General features: G+C 39.8%; 1 protein-coding gene across 1 annotated transcript; it reads right to left on the minus strand.

The window, feature by feature from the left end:
* Nucleotides 1–13,096: 13,096 nt before the first annotated feature.
* LOC145504600 (lymphotactin-like) lies at nt 13,097–16,185 on the minus strand. The gene is made up of 3 exons (XM_081485710.1): nt 16,125–16,185; nt 14,206–14,320; nt 13,097–13,302 (listed from the first exon to the last, which is right to left on the minus strand). The coding sequence occupies exons 1-3, from the start codon at nt 16,183–16,185 to the stop codon at nt 13,149–13,151; spliced, it is 330 nt and encodes a 109-aa protein (XP_081341836.1). The 3' UTR covers nt 13,097–13,148.

The raw sequence follows: 16,185 nt of genomic DNA on the forward strand, positions 1-16,185 counted from the left end.
GATTTTCCCAACCCAGGGATCAAGCCAGTGTCTCCTGCTTGGCAAGTGGATTCTTTACCGCTAGAAACCTGGGAAGCCCTGCGTAAAACAATATATCATGTTAATTTAGTGAGCTGAAGTTAGAAATCACTGTATCTTCAGAAGAGCCTTGTGGATTGCCCTAGCTATTCACAAGTCCTTGATTTAGCTTTGCTAATTGAGGACGATTTGACTCTCATCACGATATTAAGAGTTTTGTATTTCATTCCGGTCATCAGAGCTTCAAGAGTATCTAAGCTTCAAACACACAGTGTTTACCATGTCTAGAGAGAGAACACGAACACAAGCGTTATTGCAGTTTTGCTTGTAAGTTAGTAAAGCCCATCCTATTCAGTATCTGAGAAAGCAAAGGGTCTGTCTAGAGGAAGAGTTGGCAATTAATTAGAAAGGATTTATCCATTGTTTCCATTACCCAAGGAACCTAGTGTTCTGCTTTATAGGGAATAGACAATACAGGGTTGTGAGCAACCATTATTTACATCTAATCTAATTATACAAATAATAAATATGCAGTACAGAGTACTTGAGGAACACAGAAGACAGAACTGGACTAGAGTCCGGAGCTCTGGTTGAGTTCTTGCTTTGACTACAAAGCCTAGGGTAAACTGCTTATCTTTTTATGCATTTGTAACCATTGCAAACATTTCTACATTTCTACCTCATCTCACTTGACTTTTTCTGTGAAGCCTCAGTGAATAATACAAGTAAAAATGTTCTAAAAAGACATATGTAAACAAATATTTGGCATTTTTACTTTTGAGGCATCAAGATAATATGCCAAGGGTGTATGTCAAGGGTATATTATGACCTTTTCATTTCTATGCAATTTTCCTGTGCTTGTTGATCTTACTTTTGACAAGATAGATAGAGAAACACTTCATTGGTTAGGAGGAAAAATATTTCCAAACTCTTAATCTTTCATCTTTAGCCATGAAACTATTCATTATTGGAACCACACAAGTGACTATGATTAATATCATATCAACTCTATGAAATTAATTTTTCAAGGAGAATGTGATGAGAAATAAGCTATCTTCTTTCATTTCTAGCTACCCTAAATCTCTCAACTTTCAAATAACCTGCTTCCTCTAAATTTTATCAGATTTAACTCTCCTGTGTTCTTAATGGATTCCAGTCTTAAATGTGATAAAAAAAAAAAAAAGAGAGCAAACTAAGCAATGACTTTTTTCAAATTTTTAGTGTATCTAAAAATACACACAAGTTAATAGCTAAGAGGATATTCAAGACCTGAACACATGAGAATATTCACTATCCAGATCAAGAAAAAACTAACTAACTTTTAAACTTAAAGTCTATCTCCAATGTTTTCTTTACTAAACATTATAAATCTATTATATAGATTGTAAACTTTCAGTATATTTACATTCAACCCTATGAATATAAGTTTTAATCCAAATATACAAAGCACAGTTTCTTTGACAAACATCAAAGGATTGTTGTTCTTAATGAAATGCAACCAATCTAACCATTAGGTTCCTTTGTTGTTGTCAATCAAAATATTTAAATAATCTTGATTCCCTGAGACCCAAGACAATTTCTTTCAAACATGCCACAAAATTTGAATACTGTAATGAGATCATATGGAGAAGGAAATGGCAAACCCACTTCAGTATTCTTGCCTGGAGAATTCCATAGACAGGGGTGCCTGGGGGGTTACGGTCCGTAAGATCACAAAGAGTCTGACACGACTGAGCACACAGCACAATGAGATAATAAGGTAGGGACTTCCAATTGAGGAGGAAAATCTCAAAAATGATTACAATAATCATGACACTACACTAGTAATCAGTTTGCCTGCTCTGTTTACAATGAAGAATAAATTCTAGGATCTATATTTAGCCCAAATGGAAAGTTAATGTCTTTGATGTAAATAACCACTTTTTCTCTCAATTTATTTTGACGTAAATATGCCTCAAAGGCCAAAAGTACATCTCTTTCACAAAATTGTCCTAAGGAATGAAATGAATCTTCCCAAATTGAGCTGCCACTAGTGGTGCCAGGAGGGCAGGGAAAAGGATTCATGCTACAGGTTTCTCTGCTCATGATTGTGTGTCCTGGGTCTGCAGCCCACTCACTAATGGGCTGCTGGTCTGTGGTGGGAGACAGTGATCTGTCCATGGAATACATGAGGCACTCGTGATGTTCAATCTCAGCTGAACGGCCCCAGAGATTTGCTTGCATGTCCACAGTTCCTTGGGACTTGTATTTCCTAGTGGAGTGGGTACAGGTATGTGATGCTGTGATGAGGCCAATCATGGGAAATGGTTCTAAATAAATTATATTAATTTGGTCGTGGGATATATTACCCAGATACCACTGACATCCGAATGGAACTCCAGTTGTCCTCTGAATAATTTCAACTCTTCAAAATGACTTCAAGATGAAGGTAATTCTTCAGTCTCAAGTTTCCTAAGTCACATTTTCATTCATCCTTCACTGCTTCTCCTTTCTTCTTTCCTACCTACTCTCCTGGCTATAGTCCCTACTCATCTAGCACATATTTGTTGAATGTTTGCATTGTGCCAGGCACTCTGCCAGACTCTGATATACAGTCCCAAGTTGAGCAAAAATGGGCCTCACCTTCTAGAATTTATGGCCTTATGGGAGAGGCAAATCAATCCAGTAACACTCAAAAATACCTCAGCCTCTTACACCTCCACCCTTTTTTGCTTATATTATTTTTCCTCTTTGGCTTTTAAGTGCTACTCATCCTCCATGACTAGGTTGAAATAGTTTTACCCGTGATATGAGCTTTCCATTTTTTAAAAAAATATATATATTTATTTTTAGATTTTTAGCTGCGTTAGGTCTTCATTGCTGCATGTGGACCTTTTCCAGTTTTTGTGAGCAGGAGCTACTCTCTGATTCAGGTGCACGGGGCTTTCATTGTGGCGGATGCTTTTGCAGAGCACGGGCTCTAGGCTCACAGTGTTCAGTAGCTGCTGCATGAGGGCTCAGCAGTTGCAGCTCTCAGACTCTAGAGCACAGGCTCAGTAGTTGCGGCACAGGGCTTAGTTGCTCTGCGGCACAGGGATCAGGGATCAAACCCATGTCCCCTGCATTGGCAGGTGGATTCTTAACCACTAAACCACTAGGAAAGCCCCTGGCTCAAGCTTTCCTTGACTTACTCCAGTCAGCCCATAGTAATTCCTGCACCTTCTCTGAAGCCCATACACCACTGACCATACCAGAGTCATGGAGTAATCTAAATGCATGCCCCGTGGCTCAGCGGTAAAGAATCTGCCTCCAACGCAGGAGATGCAGGTGATGTGGGTTTGATCCCTGGGTTGGAAAGATCTCCTGGAGGAGGGCACGGCAACCCACTCCAGTATTCTTACCTGGAGAATCCCATGGATAGAGGAGCCTGGCAGGCTACACTCCATAGAGTCACAAAGAGTTGGACACCACTGAAGAGATTGAGCATGCATACCGCTACTAGTGAAGTTTATAACACAAGGCAGACATCAGTAACTGATCACTCTTTCCACTGAGTAAGGTAGTAGCTTCAAGATTGCACCCAATACAGGAAGTCAGGCAGTGACTGCCCATCAGGTGGAGCTGATTCTTTGAAAGAAACCTATGTCATCCTCATCCATTCCATTAACTAGGCAGTTATCATTCACCTCTGTCTTCTGTTGCCGTTATATCCTCATGTGTAGGTATTATCCCTACAACTACAATCTAAATGACTTCAGTAACAGGGACTGCGCCTTATGTTTCTTTTAATAGTTGTAATTCAGGCACTATATGCTGAGCTCAGAGATGTCAAAGCTCTGTTGTTGGTGCTACAAGGAATAAAAAGATGAATAAGACACTGTCCTCACTGCCAAAGCTTCCAATTTTTTGAAGGGTAAGAAGTTCACAAATATCTACAACTCAGGTCAGAGTAAAACAAATGCCAAAGAAAGTCTTGAAGGTTCAGAGAAGTCACAAATCAGATCCAGTTAGAAGGAGAGGGGAAAGTTTGTTAGAGAAGGTGGCACCTGAGAGGAACACTAATGACCGGAAAAAGAGAAAGAGGAAGATGAATATCATTCTCCAGGCATAATGAAGAGCATAAGCAAAGCCACCAAAAGAGGAGAGTTTAGAGTCCTTCTCATATGTGCTCTGGCCCCAGAGGACTTAGTATGACATCTCATTCATAGTAGGTGTTCAACAATTGCTGGTAGGTGGACACTTTAGGCAAGGGTAATCACAGTACAAAGGAACCAAAGGGTCTGTGAGCCCCGTATGTAAACACACACACACACACACACACACACACACACACACACTCCAAAACAACTGACCTTTCCAAAATGAGACTCCAGGATCTGACAGGTTACAGAGACACAAGTGAGGGAATCAGGCTGAAATTCAAGTCAGAAAAAATGAAGACAGTCAAGATGGTAACATCACACCATTACACAAAAACAAGACCTTTTATTAAGTGTGGAGTCCTGTGTGGCTGCAGAGGTCACACACTCGTGAAACTGGCTCTGTGTCTGTTAAGTCCATCAAATCTTTTTTATGACTGAATTGATGCTATTAATGGATTATAGTTTTATTCTTTTGGGATTACGGATCTGAGAGATTTTTGGTTCATCAATGTTTTGAAGAATTTATGTTCAATCAATGTTCTTTATTGAATGTTCAATGAATGTTCAATAGACGTTTATTGATGGTGTATGGAAAGAAGTTTTTAGTCAGGTTAACTTGGGAAAATATTTATCAACCGGAAAAAACACACAATGAAAGAATTGTGAGTTAAGTTTTATTTGGGGCAAAATGAGAACTATAGCCTGGTAGACAGCATCTCAGATAGCTCTGAGGTACTGACTCTGAAGAGATAGTGGGGAGAGGTCAATATTGTATATGGTTTTAGTGAAGGGGGTGAATGCAGTCAAGTGCACCTTTTGGCATAAGGTTGGTGCTAGTCATGAAGAGCAGATGTGTCTGTTAACAATCTTAGTGCTTTTTTCGATACAAGAAGATGCAAGAATTCGGGCTTATAAAATCTTCTCCTCAGAGTCCATAAGACTGTTCTATGCATCTGTGTCTCTTATTCTGTCTCACATATAGGGTTATCGTTACCATCTTTCAAATTCCATATATATGCATTAGTATACTGTATTGGTGTTTTTCTTTCTGGCTTACTTCACTCTATTATTATGGGCTGAGAAGGGGAGGGTGGGATGTTCTGGGAGAATAGCATTGAAACATGTATATTATCATATGTGAAACAGAACACCATTCCATGTTCGATGCATGAGACAAATGCTCAGGGCTGGGGCAATGGGATGACCCAGAGGGATGGGATGGGGAGGGAGGTGGGAGGGGTGTCCAGGAAGGGGAACACATGTAAACCCATGGCTGATTCATGTCAATGTATGGCAAAAACTACTACAATATTGTAAAGTAATTAGCCCCCAACTAAAATAAATAAATTTATTTTAAAAAATAAAATAAAATAAAATCTTCTCCTGAAAATACCTAACTATGCGAAAACCTGCTCTGCCAGTTTTTCCCGGAGCACAGAATGCCTTGTTCCTGATCTCCACCCTGAATTCCTTTCAGGGTGTGTTGACAGTGACTGCAGTGGCTAGTGAATTACTCTTTGCAGAGGCAGATGGCTAGTGATAACTTTTAGTTGGTATACTGAGCCTTTAAGTATGGTTTAATGTACTCTTTAGAGATTTTGACAAGCTATGTCACCATGATTCTCCAAGAACAGAAGGATAGTATGATCAGTCCCTAAATATATTTAACCAGAGCATCTTTTTTAATGGAGGCTTTCATGGTATTCCTTAGTACACTCTATGATTTGATGAGTTGTATGTGTGTGTGTTAGTTGCTCAGTCATATCCAACTCTTTGCGACCCTATGCACTGTAGCTCCCCAGGCTCCTCTGTCCATGGAATTCTCCAGGCAAAAATACTGGAGTGGGTTGCCATTCCCTTCTCCATTTGATGAGTTAGATGCAAGTATATAGAAAATAGGGAAAATTAAACCCAACTTTGCCTAAAGGATGAAGACTGGGGTCTCAATAAGTAAATGTTAACATCCAGGAAATCTTGCAGATGCTTTATATACTCTCTTTTCCATCTACCCTCCATTGTACCAGCTCTTATCCCATCCTACTTACTAGGGATAAAAAAAAAAAAAACTCACTTGTCACGTCTTCACTATGTGCCAAGATCCATTTTAAGTGCTTTGACCCTCATAATAATCCTATGAAGTCAGCACTATTATTATTCTAATTTTATAAATGAGGGAACCTAAGGCACAGAGACATTGAAGAATTTCCCCTTAGTCACTTATATAGTAGGTGGTAAAAAGCCAGTATGCCTTCCTGGTGGCTTAGTCGGTAAAGAATTCACCTGCAATGCAAGAGACGGCTTGCATTGCAGATGTGGTTTTGATCCCTGGGTCAGGAATATCCCTTGGAGAAGGAAAAGGCATCCCATTCCAGTATAGTTGCCTGGGAAATCTCATGGACAGAGGAGCCTGGTGGGTTACAGTCTGTGGAGTTGCAAGAGTCGGACAAAACTTAGCAACTAAAGCCAGTATATAAATGCATACGCACCTAGGCAGAGCTAGTTTTCTCACTATCACACCATTGTCGACCCCAGAGAGCAAGACGGGGAGAGAAAGAGAGGGAGAAAGAGCACCTGACTATTCTTCCCTCCTCTTTCACCCACTGCCTATGACAGGTGACTCTCAACATCCCTTTCCCTCACCCACATTTCCACCCACCCATCTCCCCTATCCAACTTTCGGAGAAATGGGAATCCACTTTTCTCTCATATAACACCTGGTGCTTCTGAAGGTTATGATCATCTCAGTCTAGCCATGTGGCCTTTTGTTTCTATACTCTATAATGTGAAACTTCTTCCCAAATATCTCATTCAGCAGTTCCACTTTGATGAGAGAAATCACAGGTTTCAGGAAGAAGCAATTTATTCAGCCTTCACAATTACTCTCGGCAGCAGAGTGTGAAAGGAAATCAACATACATCTCTTGTATTTGATTGAACTTTCTTTTGGCAGGATCGAGGGGCGAGGCAGGGAGAGACAGCTTTCTGTCAGCTGAGATTCCTCTAAATTTCTTCCCTAGCTTCCAGAATAATAATTCCAGGTCACTTCTCTGACCTTCCACCCTCAGCAGTCTGTCTTAATGTTTACTATTTCCTCCCAAAGAAAGAAAAAAAAACCCTTTTGACCTTCTCCCTCACACTCTCTCATCAAACTCCACCCTGCTGTTTTGCTCAGGCACTTCTAATTCCTACTCAAAACCTTTTATTTCACTTCATTTCTCTTTTTCTCTCATTATGGATTCATTTCTCTGCTCCTCTCTGCCTCCCACTGCCATGTGACAAATCCCTCTTAAAATAATGCTGATGACTCACCCAGTGGATACTGTATTCCATTTATATGTACCTTTTTTCCCCAAGGGGCATAAAGAGTTTCACAGATATTCGGTTTTATTTTTACCTCATCCTTGTGAAAAAAAAAAAGGTAATTTGTCAAAAGGGGATAGAAATGTAGTTTGGGCTTTTAGCCTGAATTACTGAGTATTAAGGCTGATAATCAGTTTTTTATCCTTTCAGACCTCCTCTTTCTCAGCATCTCTTCCTTGGTACTATTTATTTGCTTCAGAGTCTATTAACAACCACACCAGAAATTAGACTAAAATCTTACCAATCAGTTGTGCTGTTTCTTAACCAGCCACCCAAACTGGAAACCTCAGTTCAGCCCCAACTCCTCCAATTTATCCTCCACATCCAGTTGATAATCACGGCCATCCTAATTCTGTCTCGGGCTCTTTTTCACTCCTGTCTCCATTGCCACAACTTAATTCAGGCCACCATCTCCTCCAGCCTGGATTTACCTTTTCCAATTTGACGTAATGTTCGCCTTTCTATTCCCCACCAACCTCAACATTTTCTGCACTCCTCCAAGTCAGATCTGATCACCCTGCTCCCGGGGCCCTCTGTTTAAAACCACACCCTTTGGCATAGCGCTCCAAGTGGCCTCAGTCTCGCCTGGGCTTCCTTCTTCTGTGATCTCTGAGCTAGACCCCAGCCACCCCAGAAAAGAAGAGTTTCCCTGAACAGGCCTGATTTCCCTGCCTCTGGGCTTCCTCATTCTCATGGTTCCCACTGGCAGAATTGCTCGCCCCTAGTGTGTTTCTTCCCGGCATTTTTCTTGTCAGGTTTAATGGTACAATTTTTGTATCACCTCTTGTGCAGAACTTTTCCTAACTTTCCGAGGGCAGATTTAAATACTCTGTCTTCAGCATTCCTATAGAATGCTGAATAGAATAGAGCATTCTATTCAGAATAGAGATATGTATAATGTATACATACAATGTATGTATTACTTCTAGAATAGAGATACATATAATGTAGTGTATATTGCACAAAAAATGTATTGGAAGCCTATGGTGTTCCTGGCGGTCTGTCAGGTACTAGGTACATAGAGATCAAATCCACAATCCCTACTCTGAATATTAAGACTGAAAGTAAAGAAAAATAAACCGGTATTTCAAGGCGATACGATGATAGTAGAGGTAACCCCAGGGGCTCAGTGGGTCCATGAGAGGAGAGTCACCTAGGCTGGGGATGTCAGAAAGGTCTCTAAGAGGAGGCAAACCCTGAGCTGAGCTGTTTGGAACATCCAAATGGGAATGAATGGCTTTGATGACTGTACTTTTATGGGCTTCATGACAGCAGACTAGATCCGGTGCTCCTTGTACTTGGCAGGTGCTCCACAGCTATTTAGGAAATTGAACAAATCTAAAAATGATTGGTCTGTGGATCTCTAAAACCCCCACTGATGTCGTTTATTGCTTTTCAACCCTGCCTTCTCCTTTCTCTTGGTGGTTGGCTTCAATCTTGGTCCCACAGGTCTAATCTTAGCCAATAAAAAATGCAAATAACAAGGCAGGCCCCATAAATGTGATATTTTCCCATCCCAATACCGGCTCCCCATAGCCAAAGAAGCAGCGATTGGATTTGCGGGCCATACCGCCCAAGTTAGGCAAGCGTGCATCGTTAATGCGCTCCCTGGCTAAGCAGAAGAAAGAAAAAAAGAGGAAAAGGAAAAATGTGTGAATGCATACTGGCCAAGTTCAAAAGTCAGCAGGCTCAGAGTCACTTCTCACTACCGCTGGTGGCCAATGTCATTTCCCACAGCCTCCAGGATGGAGTACATGCTCCTCCATCTGGGAGACAAAGCTCTTGGTGTCATCTCCTCCATCTCTCTAACCTCACTTTTTGCTCACACTTCCTTTGTTGTTGAACCTTAGCTTTGTCCCTCAGTAAGTCCTATTAAACTGGCTTCCCAGGTGGCTCAGTGGTAAAGAATCTGCCTGCCAGTGCAGGAGATGCAAGAGACACGGGTTCGATACCTGGGTCAGGAAGATCCTCTGAAGGAGGAAATAGCAACCCACTCCAGTATTCTTACCTGAGAAATCCCATAGACAGAGGAGCCTGGTGGGCTTACAGTCCATGGGGTCACAAAGAGTTGGATGCGACTGAGCATGCACACATATTTAACTCCTTTCATTTTCTTCATGCATCTAGTTTCTCTCACTTTCAGGCGTTTTTATGTGCTGCTTGTCCTCTGCCTGGATTGCACTGAACCACCCTGGATAACTCGGACTTACCTTTCAGGTCTCAGGTGAAAAGCTATTTTTAAGAGGAAGCCTGTCCTGATCCTCTCCACCTGTTAGGACCTGGACAGGTTTGCTCCTTTCTGCCCAAAATTCACACTCCTTACTTTCCCTATCATCACAGGTTACATGATCATTGAAATTGTCTGCTTAGTTGTGTAAGCTCCCTGAAGTTAAGAATTGTGTCTGGTTTCACCTCTGCGTCCCAGTGCCTGGCAAACCGCCTGAACTATGTTAGGCACTTTATGAGCATCTGTTGTTTGAGTCAGTAGATAAGAGAACCTTGGGGTGAAATGGAAGCATGGGGTTAGCAGAGGCAAACTATCATATATATAGAATGGATAAATGACAAAGACTTACTGTATAGCACAAGGAAACAATTTTCAACATATCATGATAAACCATAATGGAAAAGAATATAAAAAAGAGAATATATATAGGGTTTCCCAGGTGGCGCTAATTGTAAAGAACCTGCCTGCCAATGCAGGAGATGTAAGAGTGTGGGAAGATCCCCTGGAGAAGGGAATGGGAACCCACTCTGGTATTCTGGCCTGGAGAATACCATGGACAGAGGAGGCTGTCAAGCTACAGTCCATAAGGTCTCAAAGAGCCAGACATAACTGAAGCAGCTTAGCATGCACGCACATATGTATGTATAAAAAACTGAATCATTTTGCTGTACTGCAGTAATTAACATAACTATAAATCAAGTATACTTCAATTTAAAAAATAAAGAAATAAAAATAAATAAATAACGTTGGGTGAGGAATAGAAGACACAACTTACCAGAACGTAAACTCCATGAAAGCAAGGGCTTGCTCTGCTCGTAGTTACAGTTTCTGACACATAATAGACCCTCAACAAATTGTTACTGAATGAATGAGCTAACTAATTAATTAAGCTGGTTAAACGAAGCTATTATGTAGGCCTGAGTAGTCTTTTCATGGGTATATTACATATGGTTTGGTCTTCAGGGAACTAACCTCTGAAGGGAGGAGGGCGGCATGACAAAGAAGTCAAAAGTGTGAACTTGGAGCCAGGCTTCCATGGGTTCACATCTGAACTCTATCCCTCACCAGTCAATAGCCTTTTTATGCCTTAGTTCTTTTGCCTTTATTTGAGGTCTGTAATGTGACTAAATATCTTAACAACTTTTGCAAATCAATAAAATAGTGCTGGTTACATAGTAAAAACTGCTTAAGTATTTGCTATAGGCAACAGACCGGTCTTACAGAATGGAAAGTCAAGAAGTACTGTCCATAGTTGATAGAATAAGAAATAAATGATAGATATATTACTGAAATCTGTAAACATAATTAATTAAAGTATCAACATAATTATATGGAGAGAATGGAAGAAGAAAACTAAATCCTCATGTACCGTAAAAGACAGCCACCAACAATGTCCAAAATGACAGTCCAGGAATTAATGGTGACAAAATATGACTGATTTGAAGTATTAACTGACCCCCACAGTTCTCTGCTAGGCATTGGAGACCTGATGTATTGATAACCACAAGCAGCTTTCAATCTAATTGTAGGATTGGGGTGGGGGAAGCAGAGACAGGTATACAAGCAGTTTCAATATAAGCTGGTAAGTTCTAGGTTATAGTTAAGTACAAGTAGCCGCAGGAGCATGAAAGAAAGGTTGCAGCCACTAAAAAAAAAGTTAGTATTTTGAGCCTTCTCCTTAGGTTATTTGGTTGAATTGAATTGAAATCCAGTATCCACAGGATTACATTCAGTAGACACAAGTCCTACCTAAGTGATCCGAAGCATCCAGTCAATTAGTTAAAATTTATAGACACTGTTTGATTAAAACCTCTTAGCATCACCTTAGATAATGCGATAATAAGATGTGTATACCTGTAGTCTTCCATATATATTATCTCTTGAATACTTGTAGGATTTGGGAGATATTTGGGAAATGCAAGTACATGTTCAATCAGGAAAACTCCCTTTCATCTTCTGTGACTTTACTAGGTTTCACCCTTCCATAAAACAAGCAATTTCTCCTTAAGTGTATTTTTAAGGCCAGCTTTGAAGATTACTGTGGGCAAACAGCAATGAGAAAGAACAGATGACCCCACCCTTTGCTAGGAGGTAGTGTTTCAATCATTCTTCTCTGCTTCCCTGATAGTTCAGCTGGTAAAGAATCCGCCTGCAGTGCGGGAGACCTGGGTTTGATCCCTGAGTTGGAAAGATCCCCTGGAGAAGGGAAAGGCTACCCACTCCAGTATTCTGCCTGGAGAATTCCATGGACTGTATAGTCCATGGGGTCACAAAGAGTGGACACAACTGAGCAACTTTCCCTTCACTTCACTCTGGTTCAGTAGTTGGATGACTAAAAGTAAGCTGATTCAAGAAGTTGCCCTCATTTATCTTCTGAAAATACTTAGCATTTCAGATTGTCCCCCTAGAACCAGAAAACAATTGTTCCTTGAAACTATCAAGGTCTGATCAGTTCTAAACTATTTAAAGTCAAATAGAAGTGGATGTATACATTATCAGCTACTTGGCTAGCACAATCATAACCATGAACCAAATTAGCAATTTAAAGAGAATACAGGAGGACATGAATCTGGGATATTTAGGGGACCAAATGAAGTAATATTAATTAAAACTTTACTGCAAATTATGGTCACACTCAAGAAATGTTCCGGGGACAGTGTTTGGGATGTTAAATCCCAAATGAATAACTTGTATGTTAACTAGAGTAGTGACAATTGTAGTGACAATTGTGGAAGTTGCAGAAAGGTAATGAGAACTTTGCTTAATTTGAGTAGAATTGATTTTTGTTGAATAAACTGTTTAACCTTGGCAAATGAAAGAACTGACAAACTGTGTCTTTTTCCTTTGTGTTGTAGATCAGATGAAACATAGAGGTATGAGAATTTGCTCAAGATCAAACTTGAGTGAAGTCACTTTTTGAGTAGTGAACCCTCAGAATGGGGACCCAGTAACAGTCAGATAATTTGCTCCTTTATTTCTTAAAAATAGAACTGCATGATGAAGACAGGTTGAAATAAGGCTTAAACTGTCATCATCACAGTTGTCATCTATGAGTCGTGTAGAGATCAACTTCATGCTAGAACCTAAGAATAATGAATATAGCTTTCATCTCTGATAAACACTGATCATAATCTTTCCCATCAGGGATCAAAAGGAGGAATGGTAAGTACAGAAATGGAACACAAATGATGTATGACCTTTCCCAATATGTAATGAATAAATTTGTGGAATATTCTTAATAATAAATATTTATTAATTAGAACATCTGAATGATTACAAAAGAAATATAAAAAATAAAAATCTAAGAAAATAATTTGACTCATGCAGCACTTTTATAAAAAGTGAATATAATGTAATCAATCCATGGGCTTTAAAGGAAAATGAAGTGGCTGGCTAGGGAGGAGACAAAGCGCCGGAAGGTCGCTACCCAGTCAGGGTCACAGCTGTATTGGTGGATCGCTGGGTTCCTGTAGGCTTCGTCTGGCTCACATTTCTCTTGTCTACCGTTTGGATGGCTTTTTTCACCCAGTCAACTTGAGGATCAGCACAGATTTTAAATCCTCGTCTGGTAATGAATCTGCAATATAATGAAAAGATAGGCAAAGTTAGTCACATCCTCAAAGCCTTGGGACCAAAAGTTAAGATCAGATCATATAAAAGAGATCTTGTGCAGAAATCACTGGATTCAGTCTTTCAGATTCACAAGATCATACAGGAAAATCTTTCTTCTGCAATCTACTTTTTCGTGAGGAAGAAATAGTTCCAAGTAATACCCAGATTCCTTGTTCAGCATAATTTTCAGACTCCTATCTCATCATTCCACCAAGTGATGTAATTAAACTAGACATTTGAGGTCCTTTAGTCCAATTATTACATATCATCTTCTTTTTTCAAATCTAAGCACAGTCATCCTATTTTCTGTACAAAAGGTGATTTATTTATCTTATTTGAAGGGGTGGGGGGTTAAAATTGTGATTATATGTTGGAAAGTGTTGCTATTTTGAAAATGAAATCCTGGAAAGAGAATGGTACCATATAGGCTCGTTGTTGACACTATTCCTTGAGATGTGGTAATTGATAAAATATGGCATTTTACTCTAGGCATCAATAAGGAAGAGCAAAGGCAGGGAAGGGGGTGGGTGGGAAGAGAGCCATCCCACACCAGTGTGGCTCTGTGCTCAAATCCTGATCTGATCCAGCCATCTCTAAACCTAACCCTGGGGACCAACCACATTATTCATCTGGTTCCCAGTCTGATTCTTAAGATAAATCAGAAAGGAGGGTGACAGTCTTCACTTGGTTGCCAATTTTTTGTCATCATCATTGTTTGGGGCTACACAAAGACATGGTGAATATGGAAAAACAAAAGGACTGTTGGCTAAGTTGAGGTCTTCCTCCTTGTTAATTTATTTTTCCCGAGGAGGGTGGCATTTCTGTACAGTGTGTTCCATCAAGCCCAGCTTTGGGGAGAGAAACTCACATCACTGCTTTTATGGAGCCCTCCTTGATGGTGTAGGTCTTGATGTTTTTAATTGGCAGCCGCTGGGTAGTCAGACTCACACAGATGCTCTTTTCTAGAACTTCACTCCCCACACCTGTACAGAAAACCAAGCAAACAAAAATAAAATATAATTTCTAATAATATAAATGTTAGAGTGTCATCAATCAAATAACAAAGGGTGACCTGATAAAGAGTAGTTTGGGACAGTCAATATTAAATGTGGAAGAGGTAGCTCATTTTTGACTGAATCACTAAAGGCATTATTTTAAATGTTAAAATGAGAAATATGTAAAGACAATAGTTCATAGAGTCCTCATCCTCAATAGAAATGGCCTGGGGGGATTAAATTTAACAGTTTTGAGACTGTCTTACATTGGAGAAGGGAAAATAACTTGAAACAGTTAATAATATTAAGGGTTTCCTAAAATCTAATAAAAGTTTTTAAGTGCTGATTTTCTCCTAAGCTGAAGAGACTGATAGTTGCTTCTCAGGGAAGCAAACAGAGAAATATTCAGTGAAAAATCATCTAAAATAATAACTGATGATAGTTTTGAACTATAGTGTTGCTGACATCAGGAGGCTTTTTATAAACATGGCACTGAGAAGATGTTCACTAACATTGCTCTTCATCTCTCCTTCTCTCCATCCCTCAGTATCCAGCCTCTGAATTCGCCAATTTTCTTTAATGCCGAACTGTTTCTGAACCCAGTGAAAAAGGGAAATACCCCAGTGTCCATAATCCTCCTCAATTTTCGTTCCCCTACCCACACATGGGTTTGCACCAAATGCCAGCCTCTTATCTCAGGAAAATGCCAGCCAGTCGCAGTTCAGGCAACATTTGGCTTAAACTTTTTGTTTTAACAGTATTTTATTTAGGGAACAATTTCAGGGACTTACAGACAGTACCATTACTATTTACAGAGAACCATGGGGATCCATGATCAGGCTCAGATATTTTGGTCTAAGTAATAAGTCTACAGATTAGGAGTTTTAAAGGACAGTTTTCGAAGCATTAATTATACCCCAAGGATATTCCTTCTTGTGGCCAGAGCTGCCAAGAGAAATGTACTCAAACCAGCTGAGAACAAAATGATCCTTCAAGAAATAAGTGTACAATGCTCAGTAAGGCTCAATGTAGCTAAGTCTCAGCTGGGTATGCCTTATAGTTTATTTGACTGTATATAAGGCATTGATACTTGTTAGCACTATGGTCTCATACAAACTCGATAAATGCATCCTAAGTGGGAACAACATTCATAGCAGTAATATAGACTGCCTTACACACTTAAATGTAATATTGATTTCCTGGGTATGAAGGTATGAGCTTCCAGTCATTTTTGTTTTAATAGAAAACATTGATTTGTTTCAGAACATAACACTCTCTAGTCATTCCCACATCATGACTGAGCTCTCAAACTTTTTGAGAATTTATCAAGATCAATATTAAGTAGGCAAAAGCTTCAAATGTATAAACAATTGTCATCACCATTCCACAGATAACATTAATTAAGAAACTAGGACTTGTGCAGTAACCTGAAAAGTTTATTATAATTTATGCTATTGATTATATATAATGTTTATTTCATTTTAACCCCAGGTAAGTGTATCAGTTATCATATTCATCTTATAGACAAGTAAGCATAGGCAAAAACAAGTTAAGAAACTTACGCCAAATCACCCAGTTGTAAAAAATAGGAGCCTAGCTGTTAGCCAAGATATATCTGTGAAATCTACAAGATCCTCTAGGGTCAAATTATTCCCATTTCGCACACAGGAAGACTGAGGCTTAGTTTGGAGAAAGTAGTTTACTCCATTCAAAACCTGAGTCAATACCAAAATGCCTGGCCACTGCCTGCACACCTAGATGTTCTTTATCTCATAAATAACCTTTGACTCACCTTCCACAGTGTATGCAGTGAGACTGCAGATCACCAGGCAGGTCAGGATGAAAAGTCTCAT

The sequence above is a fragment of the Giraffa tippelskirchi genome, chromosome 5 (assembly GCF_054371585.1).
Source record: "Giraffa tippelskirchi isolate mGirTip1 chromosome 5, T2T-mGirTip1v1.2.pri, whole genome shotgun sequence".
Lineage (NCBI taxonomy): Eukaryota > Metazoa > Chordata > Mammalia > Artiodactyla > Giraffidae > Giraffa > Giraffa tippelskirchi.

Bases quoted from the DNA above. Each gene is read 5' to 3' on its own strand.
- LOC145504600 (XM_081485710.1), bottom strand. From the start codon at position 16,185: ATGAGACTTTTCATCCTGACCTGCCTGGTGATCTGCAGTCTCACTGCA. The intron at 14,321-16,124 runs GTGAGTCAAAGG...TTTTCTGTACAG, and splicing joins CACTGCATACACTGTGGAAG to GTGTGGGGAGTGAAGTTCTA. The intron at 13,303-14,205 runs GTGAGTTTCTCT...ATTATATTGCAG, and splicing joins GGCTCCATAAAAGCAGTGAT to ATTCATTACCAGACGAGGAT.